Here is a 16,098-nt window from a genome sequence, read left to right as displayed (position 1 = left end):
GAGGGGATGAGGGTCCCTGAGGGCAGGGAAGCTGTCCCTGTGGGCAGGGGGTGCTCACAGCATGGAGGGCAGCGCTCTGGCAGTGAATTTAGTTGGTGAAATCTCTTCTCCCCAAGCTGCCCTCAGCCAGGGATCCACACTGCTCGCTTGGCTTTAAACGAGCTCTTTATCCTCACGAGGCTTCTTGTACACAGTGCCCCCACACACAGTGATACAACTAATAACTTACCTATAGCCACGTAACATTTTAGAGCTGTCTCCTCTACAAGATGTTCCCGAAATGTTTATGCCAGGCAAAGATGTGGAACGAGATCGAGCTCCTGCTGAACGAGGACACCACGGGGCAGCTCCCGGTGGGGCTGGGCCAGGAGTGTGGCACCGCCTTGTACCAGGTGGATACCCTGCTGCAAATCACATCTTCAGAGAAGGTACAACCCATCAAAGCTGTGCTTTTGTCTTTCATTAACTTGTTTGGGGCTTTTTTTTGTCTAATAATTACCCGGGCTCCTTCGCCGTGTTTTCTGGAGCATTCCTGTGTGAAACAACCTTTCCCTTCCCAGGTCTCTGTGAACCCCCAGCTCCATGCATGCAGCTCCAGGGATGGCAGCATTGTTGTTGTGGACAGATCTGTGGCACTTCTGGACAGCACTGGGCTGTCTCTTCTGATGCACATCCAGTTTGGTGAGTTCTTTACTTTGAAATTTCACATGGCAAGTGAAAACTGGCTTTTAAAATACCTAGGTTTGTACAGGAAAACATAGCAAATGTCTGACTAGCCTGTAAAGGGAAGCATTATAACAAGTACCTAAGCAATAAAAAGTGATTTTGGCTTCTGAAAGCAATTAATTCTTTCAGTACAATTTAATAAGAATCCTTTCTAAGTTCTCACTGAAGCGGGAATAATGGAAACAGAAACCACTCCCTGTAGGCTTCTTCATGTATTTCATTTAGTCAGAATAACTTGTTTTGAAGAAATCTGGGACACTGTGTTGTCCAATTCTTGTGTTAATATTTATTCATAAAACCCAAATCTTGATATCTGACATTTTGCCATGAAACTTTTCAGATACTGACGTGGATGTAGTGGGTATGTGTCAGGACAAACAATTCCTTGTGGTTGGTGAGAGAAGTGGCAGCTTACATCTTATCCACATCCCATCCAAACAAACCTTGCTAAGAAAGGTACAGTAACTTTTCTATTTAATTTTGCTCAGAACGTTTTGTTCTCAGACTTTCTTGAGGTTTTTCAAATAATTTTTCCAGATACCAAAGTATAAACATCCTTGCCTTTTTGACCACATATTCTAACTAAACAGGTGAAATGGGCACTTCTGTTCCCATGAGTAATGAACAAAAAAAATCCATTTAGGAATGGCATGCATAAACAAGAACCTTCATAACAAAAAGTTTAAACTGATGATCAATATTTCAATTTTTTTAGTGAAATACAGAATAATAGTCTTTATGCTGTTTCTATTTTAGGTTTTGGTTGAACAATCTACAAGTGAAAAGACTTACTTAAATCTCTTTTTTGTTAAAGATAATGCAGATGCAGGTAAGAAGTGGATGATTTTTTTCTCCCCCTCTGTCTGAATTTTTGTGATTTTGTTCCCCTTTAATAGCTCTCAGAGAAAGAGATTACAAAATGAGTAATACATGAAAGCATAAAGAAAAGTTAATTTTATGTGCACAATGCAAAGCAAAGATGTAGAAGATTCTTTATCTCATTAATTATTTTGCAAATGCCATAGGAAAGAAACGTTCAGAACTCAATACCTTTTTCTTTTGAGACTGTGATAAACACATGAAAATGTGGAAGAATTCATTCTTTCTTCTTTTATCAGAGTTCAGTGGTTCTGTTCTTTAAGCTCCCAGCCCTGTTCTGTCACAATGGAATCTATTATTCTGCTCCTAGTTGGAAGTGACAAAATTTTTGTTTAAAATGGTCTAATCTATTGGTCAGATGATTTTTTTGGAGTCAGTTATTTCACTGTCCTGTTTACAAGCAAGTCTTCTCTTTACTTGCTCTTGAATACTTCAGTTTGAAATATTTCTGTTGGGTTTTTTTAGGTGTTTATCACATGTTCATTCTCACGAGCAATGGATGCTTCTGCATTATGTGTGTCCCTCTTGGAAAAACACAGGAAGGTAGGATAATCTACAGATCCCTTGGGATTTCATTGGAACAGAGAGACCTGGATTCAAGAAGTTCCTTTGTTCCTTTTTAAAATTTTGAGAAAGTTTATTTAACACCGATTTTATTTTTTTTAATATTTAGCAATTGAGAAGATGGATATGACTACAGCAAAGCAAGTAAGAAACACCTGCAAAACTGGTAAAATTGTTAAAAGTGCAGGGTTTGTCACCAAACTTTGCTCTGTACATTCCACTGACTATTTCCCAGTCCATTGTTTCTCCTCATAGCTGTGACTGTTACTTTTTCTGTACATTTAGAAATGAGCAGAGATTTTATCCATTGGTTCTATAAAGAATTCTTTTTCTTCCCCATTTGTGGACATCCCTTCTCTCCCACCCACAAGTTACAAGGACAGATAAAGACAACTTTCATTGCCATGGGAGAGCATCACAACCTGGGCTGTCAGGATTTTGTCATCAGCAGCTCAGTGAACAAAATCCATCTGATAATTGGGGTAAGCACTAAGAACATGATCAGAACAATTTTCATGTGATCACTGGTGGCATTTTTGGATCTGCAACAAAATTTTTCTCCAGCTGCTTGACATTTGTCTCAGCTTTTTGCCCTGTTTTGCTTTTCATTTCCTTCACTGTCAATTTAAAGGTTGTCACTTGTGCAGCCTGTCCATAGTTTTTCTCATAAGGAAATAACTGTTGTCATTTCCAAAATTACTTTGTTGTGATGGATGAGGGGAAAATATTTTCACCCTGAGTTTCTGAGCTTAGTGAATCACCAGTTCCTGGTCTGTACAGGCTGGATTGTTTATTGATATTATCCTTGAGCTCACAGAAAAAAACCAAAGCTGGCAAGAATCTTCCAATCAGCTTCTCATTCAACAAGGCCTGCTAAAATAACAAGGTCTAATTCAACAAAGCTTTTAGGCATGAATTATGTACAGCAACTAATAAAGGTATTAAAACATAGACTTGCTTTGAAATGTAATTTGGGACTGCAAACAAGTTCTCTGAGTTTATTTTTTGAAGCCTGTTGAATTCAATGGGATTTTCCTCAGTAGGCCCAGAGTAATTTCATTATTCTTTTATGTTCTGTGGGAATAAAAAGTGGATACTTTGAAATACTCTTTTTCAAAGAGCCAAAAACTGCTGAGTGTAACAATCACTGTTACAAAGGCTGGTCTTGAAAGGAGAAGGGAAAAATGTTAAATTAAAAATAAATAAATCAATGTTTTTTTTTCTGAACATCAGTAGAGGAATAAAGTTAAATTCAGTTTTGCAGCTTTCCAAGTTAAAGATCAGTGGTAGAAGCAGACATGTCAATGGTCAAATATCTCCTGTCTAACCCCATTTTACTTTGGCTCTCCTCACAGGGTAAAGGTGATTATGTGCTCTCCAAATGGGAGGTGGACCCCACCAGTGCCCTGGTGTCTGCTCAAAGTTTTGCTGATGCAAGTCTGATCCAAGGTAGAGAAGGTTTTATCTTTTTACAGACAAGTGTAGATTTCATATTTAATTGCAGAATGCACTGATTTTCAGTTATTTCCTTGTTTTTAATAAATTCACATGTACCAAACGGAGCAGTTTTGTAAAGGTACAGCCAAAATGTGGCTTCAAAACTGCAGTTAAACTTAGTTACATAAATCACAATTCACTTTAAGCTGAACTTTGCACAGTCCTAGGAAGGACTGGTTTAACCCATGAGGTTAAACCATGAGGTTTACAATACTTGGTTGTGTATTTGAATATGTTTTTGTTTCTGATACATATCTCAAGAAAAATAATGAATTTATGTGAGTATTAATATTTTGTAGGTGCTGCAAAACTTCAAGTCCTTGACAATCAGCTGTTTGTTTTGGATACAGAGGTATGGGTAATGATCTGCTTTAATCTTCACTTTACAATGTTCTTGAACCAGCTTATAAACATATTTTTTAAGATTTAAAATGAATTTTCTGTAAAATAAAGGTGCTTATATTTACTTATATCAAGAGCATCTTGATCTTCCTGTGTTTGTTTGGTTTTTTTTTTACATTTTACTCCTATTCATTATTTAAGCCAAGAAATGTAATATTTGTTCAAAAACCCTCTTCTATGAGGAAAATATGAACTCATGTCTGATTTTTTTTAATCTAGAATATCTTAAGCACGTGGGATATTTATTCTCTCACTCTGATTTGGGATTGGCCTTTAATACATATTGAAGAATTTCTTCTCACTACTGAGTCAGATTCCTCTCAAGTCACGTGGTAAGTGAAGTGTTACAGCACCAACCCTGAGAAGTGAAAAGTTGTCTGGTGCAGTGATTCCTAAGAAATACCTCATTATTTTGGCCCAGATGCTGGTGCAAAACATCATGTCCTTGTTAGAAATTCCTTTCCTTAAAAATTAAGATTAAACAGAATGTGTGAGAAAGTGTAACTACTGTTCTGAAGTGTGAGAAAGTGCTAAAAACTATTCAGCTATATATTAAAATAGAAAGGGAATTTTACATGTATTTGTTGTTATGGAATGCAAAATTTTCTAAAACACAGAAAAAAAAATATTTCACAGTTTTAACCTAAGATTCATACAGCAAATTTTGCTTTCTTTTATCTCTTTCTCATTCATTAGGGAAGGGCTTGCCAATGTGAAACTGATTGTCATGACAATTCCAGATGACAAACAGGTATAGTCTCCTAATCTGTGTTCTGCTCCTTAATTGTTATGCAATTGCTCTTAGGAAGGAAAGGGGAGAGGAATGGAAGTGGCAAAATATTAGGGACACAGAGGATTCTGAGGAGCTTAAATCCAAACTGAAATGTGGCCATTTACATCTAAATGTAAATGTACATTTACATTTAGGGACTAGCAAGTGAGGGTTGTTGGGATTCTTGTGGGGGTGCCCAGGCCAAGCTGCCCCTGGTTGGGGTTTTTGTGGATGGTTTGGGGTTTATTTGTTTGGTTTATTAAGGTAGGCAGACAAGGAAGAGCAGCAAAATTTATTATTATCGTACAAGCCTTCCCAGATTTCTTTAGAACAATGTCTCTGCTGCCTTCAGCATCTACCCCCAGCCACAGTCAGTGCAGTCAACTGAAATAAAATACCAGGATGAACATTATGCAATTTTAAAAATTAGATTAAACCTGTTGAATTATACATAATTGGCCTAGAGAGAGAGTGGGAGGAAATGTCTGAACCTTCATTAAATTTCTTCAAACTGGAGACCTGCATTCCATAAAAAGTCCTACAAATACTGCCCTCTAATTCCATAAGAATTCATAAATGATTCTGCAAATATCACTCTCTCACCAGTGTAAGAGAAAAAAAGCAATTCTTACTTTTTTGTATGTTTTCTCCCTTTTTTTTTTTTTTTTAAAAAAAGCAATTCTGACTTTTTTGTATGTTTTCTCCCTTTCTTTTTTTTTTAATAGATGAGAAGCCTGATGGTTTTTGCATTGCCCACTATGCAACAGCTCTATTCTCTGGAAGTGTCTCCTGTTTCTTCCCTTGTTCAAAGTGGGATTTGCACTGTAGGTTTTGATGTTGTTTTTTTTTGTTTGTTTGTTTTTGTTTTTGTTTTTTTGTTCTTTGAAGAAATACAGTTGTTGTAATATGTGTGAATATTAAAGAGGGTAGTTAGTTATTCTTGTTCTTAATTTCTGCTAGAAACTATACAGGAACCATACAAAGAAAAATTAAGTGATGTCTCCAAGGGATAGAGAAAAATATCCTTTTATGAAGCAAACTGTACAATTTAAATTTAGTCTGAGGTCTCTTGCACTATTTAATAGCACTGCCAGTTGTTCCTGCTGCTGTTACTGCTAAAAGCTGAGGGAAGTTTTTTAAGTTGTCTTAGCATAGAAAAATGCTCTGGATTTGTTTGGAATTTATTCATTTCTCCTGATGGTTTCTGTCATTGCACACTACAGGATACAATATACTTCTTGGAAGGAATTCATGAGAAGCATCAAATGTAAGACAATATTTTGTTTGTAACTAGCTCATTATTATATAAAAATGGCAGGTTATTTCCACATAGACTTGATAAATTCACATAATTCCCTCTCATCCTCAGGCCCTCTGAAGACCCAGTTTCTATAGTTGTGATGAGAAGTTTAACTGAAGCCTTGCCAGAAAACAGGTACTGATTTCTGTGAAAAACCATTGTATTATATACATTTTTTTAATATCTGGACTTACATTGAAGTGGTTTATTTTATTTCCTCCCCAGACTGAGTCGTCTACTGCACAAACACAAATTCACTGAAGCAGAGAATTTTGCTATTCAGTTTGGACTGGATGTTGAGGTGAGTTGTTCATTCATGAGAAACACATTAGAGGTTAATTAGCATAACTGAAATTATGAGATGGTTCTTGCTCTATACTCCAATAGAAAGTATTAAAAATATTACAGGTATTACCAAGGCAGTAGAATGTTACCTTATAAAACAACTCACCATACCTGTATTATTGTTTTAAAACAGCTTGTATACAAAGTAAAAGCAAACACTATTTTAGAGAAACTGGCTTCAGCTTCTCTTGGGAGTTATGGCCAGGAAGCCTTGCTGGATCTTGGCAATGAAGCCAAAGAAAATTTGCAAAAAATTCAGGTTTGTTTGTATTTCTACCCTCTCTCCCTACTAAAACAATCCAACTTATAAAGGATCTTGGAATTAATTTCAGTTGTTTCCTTATGCAAACAGGACAGCCAGTTTGTTGTGAATTACTGCATCAGTGCTCCCTGGCCACTGTATGAAACCACTCGAGAAATGCTGAATTATGCTAAAGTCAGAGTAAGGGGTTTATTTGTTTCTATTTCTTCTGCTCTTCAACTTCTATTCCACACTTCTGTGCGACTTGAGAGGGACACAAAGCAGTGACAGTCATTCCAAAAGGCAAAAGTAAAGGCATTACAGATCCTATGTAACCAAACAAATCTTATGTAGCCAGACATGAAGAAGCAGCAAGGCTTGTTCCAATCTCATTCTTGGTATTGCTCAAGGGCAAGAAAGAGCTCACAGTTTTATTTTTGTATCACAAAGCAGGGTTTAGTTTTGAGTAGCAGTTTTTTTAAGTACCTTTTAAATATTAATTTTCAAAGTAAAGCTCAAAGTAGGTCACCTTTTTTGTTTTCTTTATTTTAGTCTTATCAAACAGAACCAGAGAGATACACATGATCTGTCTGATCCTCCATCCATGCAGAAATCCAACCAGATTAGACTGGATCAGGTTAGATCCAATCTAACTTTGTAAAATCTCAATTTACAGGAGTCCTGACTTCTTGCTCATGTCTTTACTGCACTCACAGTTCTGTCTGGCATGTTCTGAGTTGTCAACCAAACCCTTTCATGTCCTTTTTTTCAGATCTTGAAGAAAGATAATAGAACTGATGCTCCACCATCTGATGGGGCTCCAGTATCCATAGCTGAGGTAAGGACAAATTTTTTGGATCTACAGTATAATATAAACAGTTGCAATGTAGAGTTTTACAGACTGTAAATTCACTTTATAACTGTAAACTACTGAATTTTTAAAAATCTAAACAAAATTAAATTTTATATTATGAAAGAGAACCACACTAATGACAGATTCAGAAATAAGCCATTCCTTCAATCATAGAAAAATTCAGTTTAAGGTGCTCCATAAACTGAAGGCAGAACCTTTCAAAAAGTGCTTTTTGGAGTTTCATTTTGGTTTTTGTTTAGTCCTGTTGTAAACTGGCATCATCTGCCTTCAAGGAGAATCAGTGCTCCAATCATGTCATGTAACAATATGTTCAGCCAGATATTAACCTTAAATCTCATCTGCATTCAGGTGTTGAGAGCTCAGGCAAGGCTTACAACATTCTATGAAGCTTTTGGACTACAGAAATTCAGGTTGGTTTGTGTTTAAGATTTAAAATAAATTTAACTGTGATTGTTAAGCCTGTACCACTGAAATTATTTTTGGTTTTTTATATGAATTCATTAAACTTCAAGCTCTTAAGTTTCCCATCCTGTGCTGTGGAGAAGGGAGAATGCAGAGGTTGAGTCATCCTATATATTGAAAACATAAATTATCTGTTGCACATCCACCTAAATAGTTGGGGTTTTTTGTTCAATGTGTGTAGGAGGGATTGTGATTTTATACAAACACAAAGTACCACTCCTGTTGTTTCTTCCAGCATTAGGCACTAGGAAGCAAGGTTTTGAAGTTCTCTCCCCAATTGCTTTGTTAATGACATTTAACAAAGCTTCTCTTCCCCCTCTCACTTTCAGTGGCATTGCTTGGACAGAATTCCTGAATAATGAGGACATCTTCAAGATTATTGTTTTTCAGCTGGAAGAAGGAAATTTGGCTTGTGCACAGTACCTCTGGCTTAGGCATCAGGTGAGGTGGCACAGAGAGCTCTGGGATTTATGGAGGGGGTTAAATCTCTTCAGTTTTCCAGCCTAATTTCACTGGGGCTGTTACAAAACAGCTCCTCAGAGAAGCAAATGTCCATGGCAGCATCTCATCAATTACCACAATGATTACCTGTTCACCTGGATGCTTAGGAGGCTGAACTTCTTATTGATTTAAGAATAAACTGGTATTTCTGTTGTCAGAATTCATATTTCTAAGTCATGGCAGTTTGATTTATTCTGCAGTGCTTGTAATCTTCCACTCACTTTCTTGCAAGCACAGCTCTCAGAATTAAGTGGATGTTTGCTGCCTACCTTAAAATCCTTTAAAAATAATCACACAGACTCCTTACTCTGAATGACACATTTAAGATTGTGTGTGTGCTTTTATTTTATTTTTTAGTGCAGGACTTTCAGTTCCATGTCTGTTGTTTTCTCCATAAGACAGAATGAGTGTGAAAGTAATAGAACAGTGTGATTTGTAAAGACATTCCTTCAATTAGGTCTTTTTTTAAGAAGACCAAACTCTAGTTTTACTGAACAGAGTTATTTTTTTAATTTCTGTCTATGACTACAGAGATTTTCTCTTTGTATTTGTGAAATTTACTGGCTCTTCCTATTAGTGAAACAGCTTTCCAGAGTACCAGATGAACATCTACTGTATGGATTTATAATTGTTCTGGTTTAAAATTTTAGGCTGATTTTGAAAGCAGCTTTGATGAGAAAATGCTGAAGGATTTGCTCAATGCCATCCATTTCGCTGCTCCTTTGAAGGAACTTTGTGTGTGGCTTAAAAATTTTGTGATCCCCTTCTCAAGAAGGGTTGTGCCAGATGGACAGGTGAGACTGACTTAAGAACTGTAAATTGTCATTTTCTCAGACTAAGATGATTTTACTGTCAGACCTCCAGACTTCTGAATGTCAGGAATTTGTTCCTCTGTCTTTGAAATGGATTCTTTTCCCTAGTGTTTATGTTTGAAATTATTTCTTTTGAAAGAAGTTTCTAATGGCAAATTTTGCTTTGATAATTAGCATAACTCTACTTACAACTGTATTTTTTTCCTAGAAAATATTAGCAAAATGGCTGGAACAAGCTGCTCGAAACCTTGAATTAACTGACAAGGTAAATCCCACTGCAGAAACCTGGCATCTTGTATTTCTGGATGTATCATATGGTTTGCTAATCTCAATTATTTTGGACAGGCAAACTGGCCTGAAAATGGACTCCAAGTGGCAGAGATTTTTTTTACAAGTAAAAATCAAGGTGATCTGGGAGTGACAGCTTTTGGCAAATGGACTCCTCTGGTAAGAAATGTAACAAATACAAGAATTAGCTGCTAAGATATTTCAAACAGATGCTGTGTGCTCAAGCTGGAGTGGATGATAATTTGGTCACTGGTGGGTTGGTGAAGGTGGACTTAATTCCATGAAAATAAATAATTCCAATTTTCTTGTGTTTAAAGATTTTTTTTAAAAAGTAGATGACAGCCTCTTAATGGTCTTGTCTCCTAACATTTAACTTCTCAACACTGTTTCAGAGGTGTGGTGACTGTGAAGAGATACAGAGGCTAAAGAAGCTGGTAAATGATTTACAAGAATTGAGAAATCTGTACAGAAAATACAACTGCAGGCTGGCATTCTGTGATTTTGAAAAGGTAACACTGCAGACACTGGAAAAAGTGCTTTTCAGTTTGTTCTGAAAAGGAGAAGAATCTTATAGCATGTAACTGAAAGTCAGACAAAAGAGGAATCCTGATGGATGTTGATTAAATTTCCATTCATAAGTTGCTAAGACTATTTGAGAAGTTGTGTTACAAATTTTCTTTCAGCTGAGGTTGTAAATGTAACCTAAGGCAGTGTGAGAAACTGTGGCTCAAACTCTGTGGTTTGCAGGTTATTACAGATCATCTACTGAAGAACAAGAATTGGCTACAGAGAAATTGAAAGTACAACTGACCAAGAAAAGCTTTGTAAATGCAAGGGTTTATTTGAGCTAAAGAGGGATTCTTTAAAGATTCTAGAGGGAAATCTTTCAGTTGATTTCAGTGGCCTCTGGATGTTGGATTATGTATCAGAGATGAAAATGGCCCTACACTGAAAGGTGTGATGTTCTAACATGGCCTTTTCCCACTTGCTGCCCAGGAAAATGCAACCACTATTGTGTTTCGCATGCTTGATAAAATTTTGGCACCAGAGCTTGTCCCATCAATTTTGGAGAAGTTTATAAAAGCCTACCTGTTTGAACACAACTTACAAAAAGATGAGCTTCTTCTACAGTATGTCAAGGTATCCATATTTTCTTCCTTTTGAAGAAAGCTATTTCAACATCAGGAAGCAGAAACCAAGTCTGATGAACCTTTGAATTTACAACTGAATTTTAGGCCCAGCTTTTAGATTAATCCTACTCCTGTCAATGAACTTAATGATAGTTACTATTTCAGTTATGAAACAATCCCTTAATGCCCAGAAAACTTTACACTTTTTGTTCAAAGATACTCCTATCTTTTCTGATTTCAAGTGTTCTGATCACCTTTATCAAAACACACAGGATTTGCTGGAGCGCTGTCGGACACGATCGATTTCAGTGTTTGAAACTGCCTGGGAGGCCAAGGCAGTGGCTGTCATTGGCTGCATCTCTGACACTGATGTAAGTATGTTTCATTGAGGAGAGGCATCAAATGACTCCAACACATCAGTTCAGACAAATCATGATTTTTACATACTGCTCTGAGTGCATTTTTAATGAGTGCTATGAGGAGAAAATGGTATGTTATGATGTTATCTTCTTATTCTGTTTTAGTCATCTCCCCTGTGAAATTTTTTGAATTGTAGCTGTGATGTCATCACATGGAAAACTCACCAATTTTAATATGTATGGAACCACAGTGTCATAAATGACTGCAAGCATTTTCTAATCAAACTTGACAATCATATGATGAAAATAAATGCCCTCTATGCAAGTGAAGATTGGGCAAGGAAGTAAAATACTTGCCTAAAGGGATCAGTCACACGTGAACAATACTTCAAGGGACTACTTTGAAACATATTTTAAAAAGTGAGCTGTATGTGTTCCTTTTGCAGCTGAAATTTGATGCAGTCCTGCAGATAATGCACGGGGCTGTGGTGCCATGGAGTGCAGCAGTGGAGCAGCTGGTCAGACAGCACCTGGAAATGAATCATGCCAAGTAAGCAGCACCCACAGGCTACCCCTGGCTGGGGAAATACTGTGTGTCTGATGTGGTGTGATGACTAAATCCCATAGCTGGGGATAGCAGAGGAATTCATGATGGTTGAATTTGTTCCCAGAGTGAAGTTACTGCAGGAAAGTTACACACTGATGGAGATGAAGAAGCTTTTGAGAGCCTATGGGATAAGAGATACCAATCTTTTACAGGACAAGCAGATGATCATGGTAAGTTACCAAGAGTTTAGATTTCTCCAAAGGTCACAATGAACAGCACTTGGTGATTTTTATTTTTTTTTTTATCATTTGAGTTGGGTTTTTTTTAACAGCTCCCCTTCATTAAAAGACCTGAATATTTCTGGAGAAGTTCCTCAATATCCTGAGGAACCAGACAAATTTACAGAGTTCCTGGGCTAATTCGGTCCCCAAGCCCTGTTTTCTCCCAGTTACACTTCAGTCAGCTTTTCTCTAGATAAAAATTTTAAGCTTCCAGGTAACTTGCTTGATACAAACTGAACAGTTCCATTGCTGGTGTGCATACACTGATTCCTTTGTTATCCTTTACATCAACAAACTAAAGTCCATTTCTGTTTTCATCTTACAGAGGCTTGTCAGATACATTCTCAAACAAGATACCCCTACTTGCCTGGAGGATGCCTTGAAAATTGTGGAAGCCTACCTGCTGCCCACTGGGGAAGTCTATTTCCTGAGGATTTTGGACCTGATTGACAAAGGAAGGGTAGGGAAATACTGCATGGCAGTTGATCCTGGAATTTACAGACACTGAGGCCTCTTGACAAAACAGGGACAAGTTTGCTGAAATCTTACATGCAGTTTGCATATGTATTTTTAATTAAAATTATTAATTTGATACCTAGCTGTCTATGTTTAGCATTGAAAATGAGTTCTTTGTCAGAGCTTTATCTTTCTTTTGTGGCAGAATAGGGTGAAAGTTGTGAGCTGCAATACACCAGAAGAGTTTGGAATTGAAGTCTCTACACATTTTCATGCATTATTATGGCAATTGTGCAGCCATTGCATCAGAAGAAGAATGTAGACATAACTCAGCTTTTCCAAAAGCAAATGCCCTTTCCTTCTTATTATTTCTGCTCTAATTTTGGTTTTTTTCTTTTTCTCCCTTCAGGGAGAGGAATCTCTGCCTTTGTTAAAATCTCTGCCTCTTGCTAAGGCTGAAGAAGTTGTAGAGAGATTGACTCTGTGGGGAAGACTGGTGTTACAGAACAAAGCAGATGATCCTGAAGAGGTACCATGGCTTTTCACACCACAAAGTGTGCACACAAATTATTCTGAAAAGGGAGAGGTGGGGATATTTCCTGTGAGAGCTAACAGACTGTGGAGTAAACATATATTACACCTATAAAATATTTACTGTTCTATAAAGATTAATATGTAAAATAACTTTCTGTTGCTTTGCTTTTCAACTGGTTGTGCCTTAGACTTTGTAATTGTTGCTTAAGAAGTTTGTGGAACATTGCATTGTACTTTAAGAGCTGAAGCCCAAGTCTATTCTGGCAACATTTTAACAAAAAAATAAAAACCTCTTCCTTTCCTGCAGAAAAAACCACAAATGTTTATGACTAAGACACTGGTGGAAGTCCTCAAATTCTGGTCCAGCATTCAAAAAGGTAAAGGTACAGCTTCAACATCTCACATCTTCTTTGTGTAAAGGGAATCAAAATGAAATTGTTTTTCTCCTCCAACAGACAATCCTGTGAAGAAATATGAATGTGAAGAAAACCTAAAGTTGTTTGAAACACTTGCTAGCCTGCAGGTGGGTATTTTTATTGTTTTAAATCCCTTTTGATTTACTGTGGTCAAGCCAATTGTTTTTATCACATGGATCATATTAAAAATTAATTGTATTTACAATGTGCATGCAAAGGTTGTTTTTATTATTGACTTCCAATTGATTCTAAGGCTAATCTAGCAATTTTGTCTAGTCTGGGAAAGTTCCCAATTAGAACTCAGTTGTCTATTTAAACCAAAAATTAGATACTGTCACTGAAGCCTTAATTGCTAACACTTCAAAGAGTTCATGATAGACTGCTTAAAGGATTTATGAAGATCTCAGGACAGTAGGCAAAAAAAGCAATGTAAAGGAAGCTATATCTATACAAATATATGATTATTTTTTGTTGTTGCAGGAGTATTTTGATATCTTTCTCTCAGATGAAGAATACAGGAACCCTTCACTGATATCTGAACTTCTTGAGGGTCACATAAGGTCTTATGAACGTGTCAGATCTGCATCCAAGTCTAGAAATGTGCAAGCAGTGAATTGTAATTCAGAAGGAAGCAAGCCCAAAACCCCTCCCACTGAATCCAGGCTGTACAGACTGGCTTTGCTCCTGCAAGTCTCAGAGCATGAACTGGGAGAAAAACTGGCCTTGAGAGCCCTGGATGGTGGAAAAGTGGAAGTGGCTGTCAATATTTGCAGGTAAAACTGCAAAGCTTTTCAAGATCATCACTTTTAATGGGCTTCTCTGAACTATTTCTACCACTTTTTTGAATTATATAGAGCAAAGGAAATGATTTTCTGTTTTAGTTAAATAATTAGAACAGAATTAAGTAAAAACCCTAAGAATTACTGACTTTTTATTCTTAACATCCTTTTGTTTCTTAATAGGGAGTTCTATGAAAATAGCTGGAATGAAAAGACAGGGAAGCTGCTGTTTGTAGTGTGTCAAACACTTTGCCACATGCTGGGAGCTGATGATCCAATGATCACTCCTGATGGGATGGATCTTCCAGCAGTGATCCATGAGCTGGCTGGCCAAGCAGCCACACTGTGCAGTCCAGGTAATTCCTGTTCCCATTTATTTGGGCTCATGTTGGGAGCCCAGCTTTCCAACCAGAGTTCAATAAAGCTGAAAACCAAGTGAATTTCTGGATCTGCATCTGTGAAAGTAGGTACTGCAATATTGTTTCCTTTTAAGTGGACAGATGAACTTCCATTTCTGCTAATGATCTCAATATTTTCACAGATTTAGTGTTGGATTGTCTGGAACTGTGCAAATACACTTCACTTGCCAAGGAAATTCATGGACAATGCCAAATGGACAGCTATGAATTTACAGCAGAGGTATTTTCTGTGCTGTTCACTGCATGTATTCTTTTCCCTCTCATTTCTCCAGCACTCTTTAATCAAAAAGCCAACAAGAACAAAAAAAATCTCAAATAAACATTTCCTAGAATTTGTATGTTCTTCAGCTTAAAGAATGAACTGATTTGAGTCCTAAAAGTAATGCAGCTGTGGGACAAGCACAAGTAGCATTCTCCACTTACATTTCAGTACAATAAATCCTGCTGAAAATAGTGATTTTATCAAGCAGCTTCTGCCAGGACAGGCAGAGAGCTGGCATAAAAGGGAGGGTTTGGTTTTTAAATGAATGTACTATGTGAAAGCTCTCCCAAGAGTTCTGTAAAACTTTAAGATGATCAAGTCCTTGAATTGCAGCTTTGTTTTCTGTTTAGGTCAGGCAGTGCTTTAGGCTACTTGAAATGAATGGGCTCTCACAGCTGGAGTGGAGTAGAGCAGAGTGGCTGGGATTGTTTATCCACAAAATACTATTTTTCTAGAAAATGGTCCATTTGCAAAATGTTTGCTTATAATGTTTGGCCAAGAATGTTTATGAAAGCCTCCATTAAATTGAATATGAGTACATTTTGGCTGTACAACTAAACAACTCCAACATGAAAGATGAATATGGCCACTCTAGGTAGGAAATGGATTTGTTGCCACTGGCTGTTGAACAGAATTTCTGCTTTCAAACAGAACATCATGTTCTATTCCTGTATTCCAAACCAGAAACCTGTTAGTGGACTCATTAACTCTGCCTTTTATTGTGTGTGCTTTTAACAATGTTTTTACTTAGACAACATCTTCTGGAGGAGACAAAGATCCTTACAAAGAGTGGACTTATGATGACTTCTTTAAAGAAGATGGGATAGTCCTTGAACCTCAGACATCTCTTCCAGTGGCATATGAACTCACTTCTGCTGTTCTGCCTATTTGTAGTAAGCTTGTTTTCCTCAACATTGACACAATATAAAATCTGTGTTTCTTACTGATTTTTATCTAGAAATACAAATAATTCTCATGTGTGGAAATTATGACCTCAGAAATGTCAGTTAGACAAACTCATAGTAGGAACACCCATCAGGGGATGTAGAATGGAAAGGTGACTTTGGGTTTAGTTCTTATTTCCACAGATGGTCTCATCCAAGGGATTTACATACAAAGTAGTTACTGAAAACTGTTGGATTCCTTTGTGAGTCTGAAAGATATTCCCTCCTAGAAAATAAATTCTGAGTAGGCACAGTTAAAAATAGCAGCAAATGGCTCTTGGGGATCACATGTCTATTTTGTGTCCTGT

The 16,098-nt window shown here is 37.0% G+C and overlaps 1 protein-coding gene across 1 annotated transcript in view; it reads left to right on the top strand.

The window, feature by feature from the left end:
• Positions 1 to 16,098, top strand: part of KNTC1 (kinetochore associated 1) — a 30,777-nt gene that overhangs the window by 671 nt on the left and 14,008 nt on the right. The window contains 36 exon segments of the mRNA XM_041488300.1: positions 294 to 428; positions 561 to 681; positions 1,067 to 1,182; positions 1,483 to 1,555; positions 2,071 to 2,148; positions 2,279 to 2,313; positions 2,541 to 2,651; positions 3,525 to 3,618; positions 3,966 to 4,018; positions 4,288 to 4,400; positions 4,765 to 4,819; positions 5,566 to 5,664; positions 6,064 to 6,107; positions 6,210 to 6,275; positions 6,366 to 6,441; positions 6,619 to 6,744; positions 6,838 to 6,927; positions 7,499 to 7,564; positions 7,949 to 8,010; positions 8,392 to 8,503; positions 9,214 to 9,357; positions 9,584 to 9,640; positions 9,721 to 9,822; positions 10,056 to 10,172; positions 10,660 to 10,803; positions 11,066 to 11,164; positions 11,599 to 11,702; positions 11,824 to 11,929; positions 12,306 to 12,440; positions 12,846 to 12,965; positions 13,278 to 13,347; positions 13,426 to 13,493; positions 13,867 to 14,159; positions 14,349 to 14,521; positions 14,707 to 14,804; positions 15,598 to 15,739. Of these exon segments, the coding sequence (XP_041344234.1) occupies positions 294 to 428; positions 561 to 681; positions 1,067 to 1,182; positions 1,483 to 1,555; positions 2,071 to 2,148; positions 2,279 to 2,313; positions 2,541 to 2,651; positions 3,525 to 3,618; positions 3,966 to 4,018; positions 4,288 to 4,400; positions 4,765 to 4,819; positions 5,566 to 5,664; positions 6,064 to 6,107; positions 6,210 to 6,275; positions 6,366 to 6,441; positions 6,619 to 6,744; positions 6,838 to 6,927; positions 7,499 to 7,564; positions 7,949 to 8,010; positions 8,392 to 8,503; positions 9,214 to 9,357; positions 9,584 to 9,640; positions 9,721 to 9,822; positions 10,056 to 10,172; positions 10,660 to 10,803; positions 11,066 to 11,164; positions 11,599 to 11,702; positions 11,824 to 11,929; positions 12,306 to 12,440; positions 12,846 to 12,965; positions 13,278 to 13,347; positions 13,426 to 13,493; positions 13,867 to 14,159; positions 14,349 to 14,521; positions 14,707 to 14,804; positions 15,598 to 15,739 (3,697 nt within the window).

Source organism: Pyrgilauda ruficollis, unplaced genomic scaffold, assembly GCF_017590135.1.
Source record: "Pyrgilauda ruficollis isolate IOZ18807 unplaced genomic scaffold, ASM1759013v1 scaffold9, whole genome shotgun sequence".
Classification (NCBI taxonomy): domain Eukaryota; kingdom Metazoa; phylum Chordata; class Aves; order Passeriformes; family Passeridae; genus Pyrgilauda; species Pyrgilauda ruficollis.
This window is presented reverse-complemented; position numbering and strand designations above follow the sequence as displayed.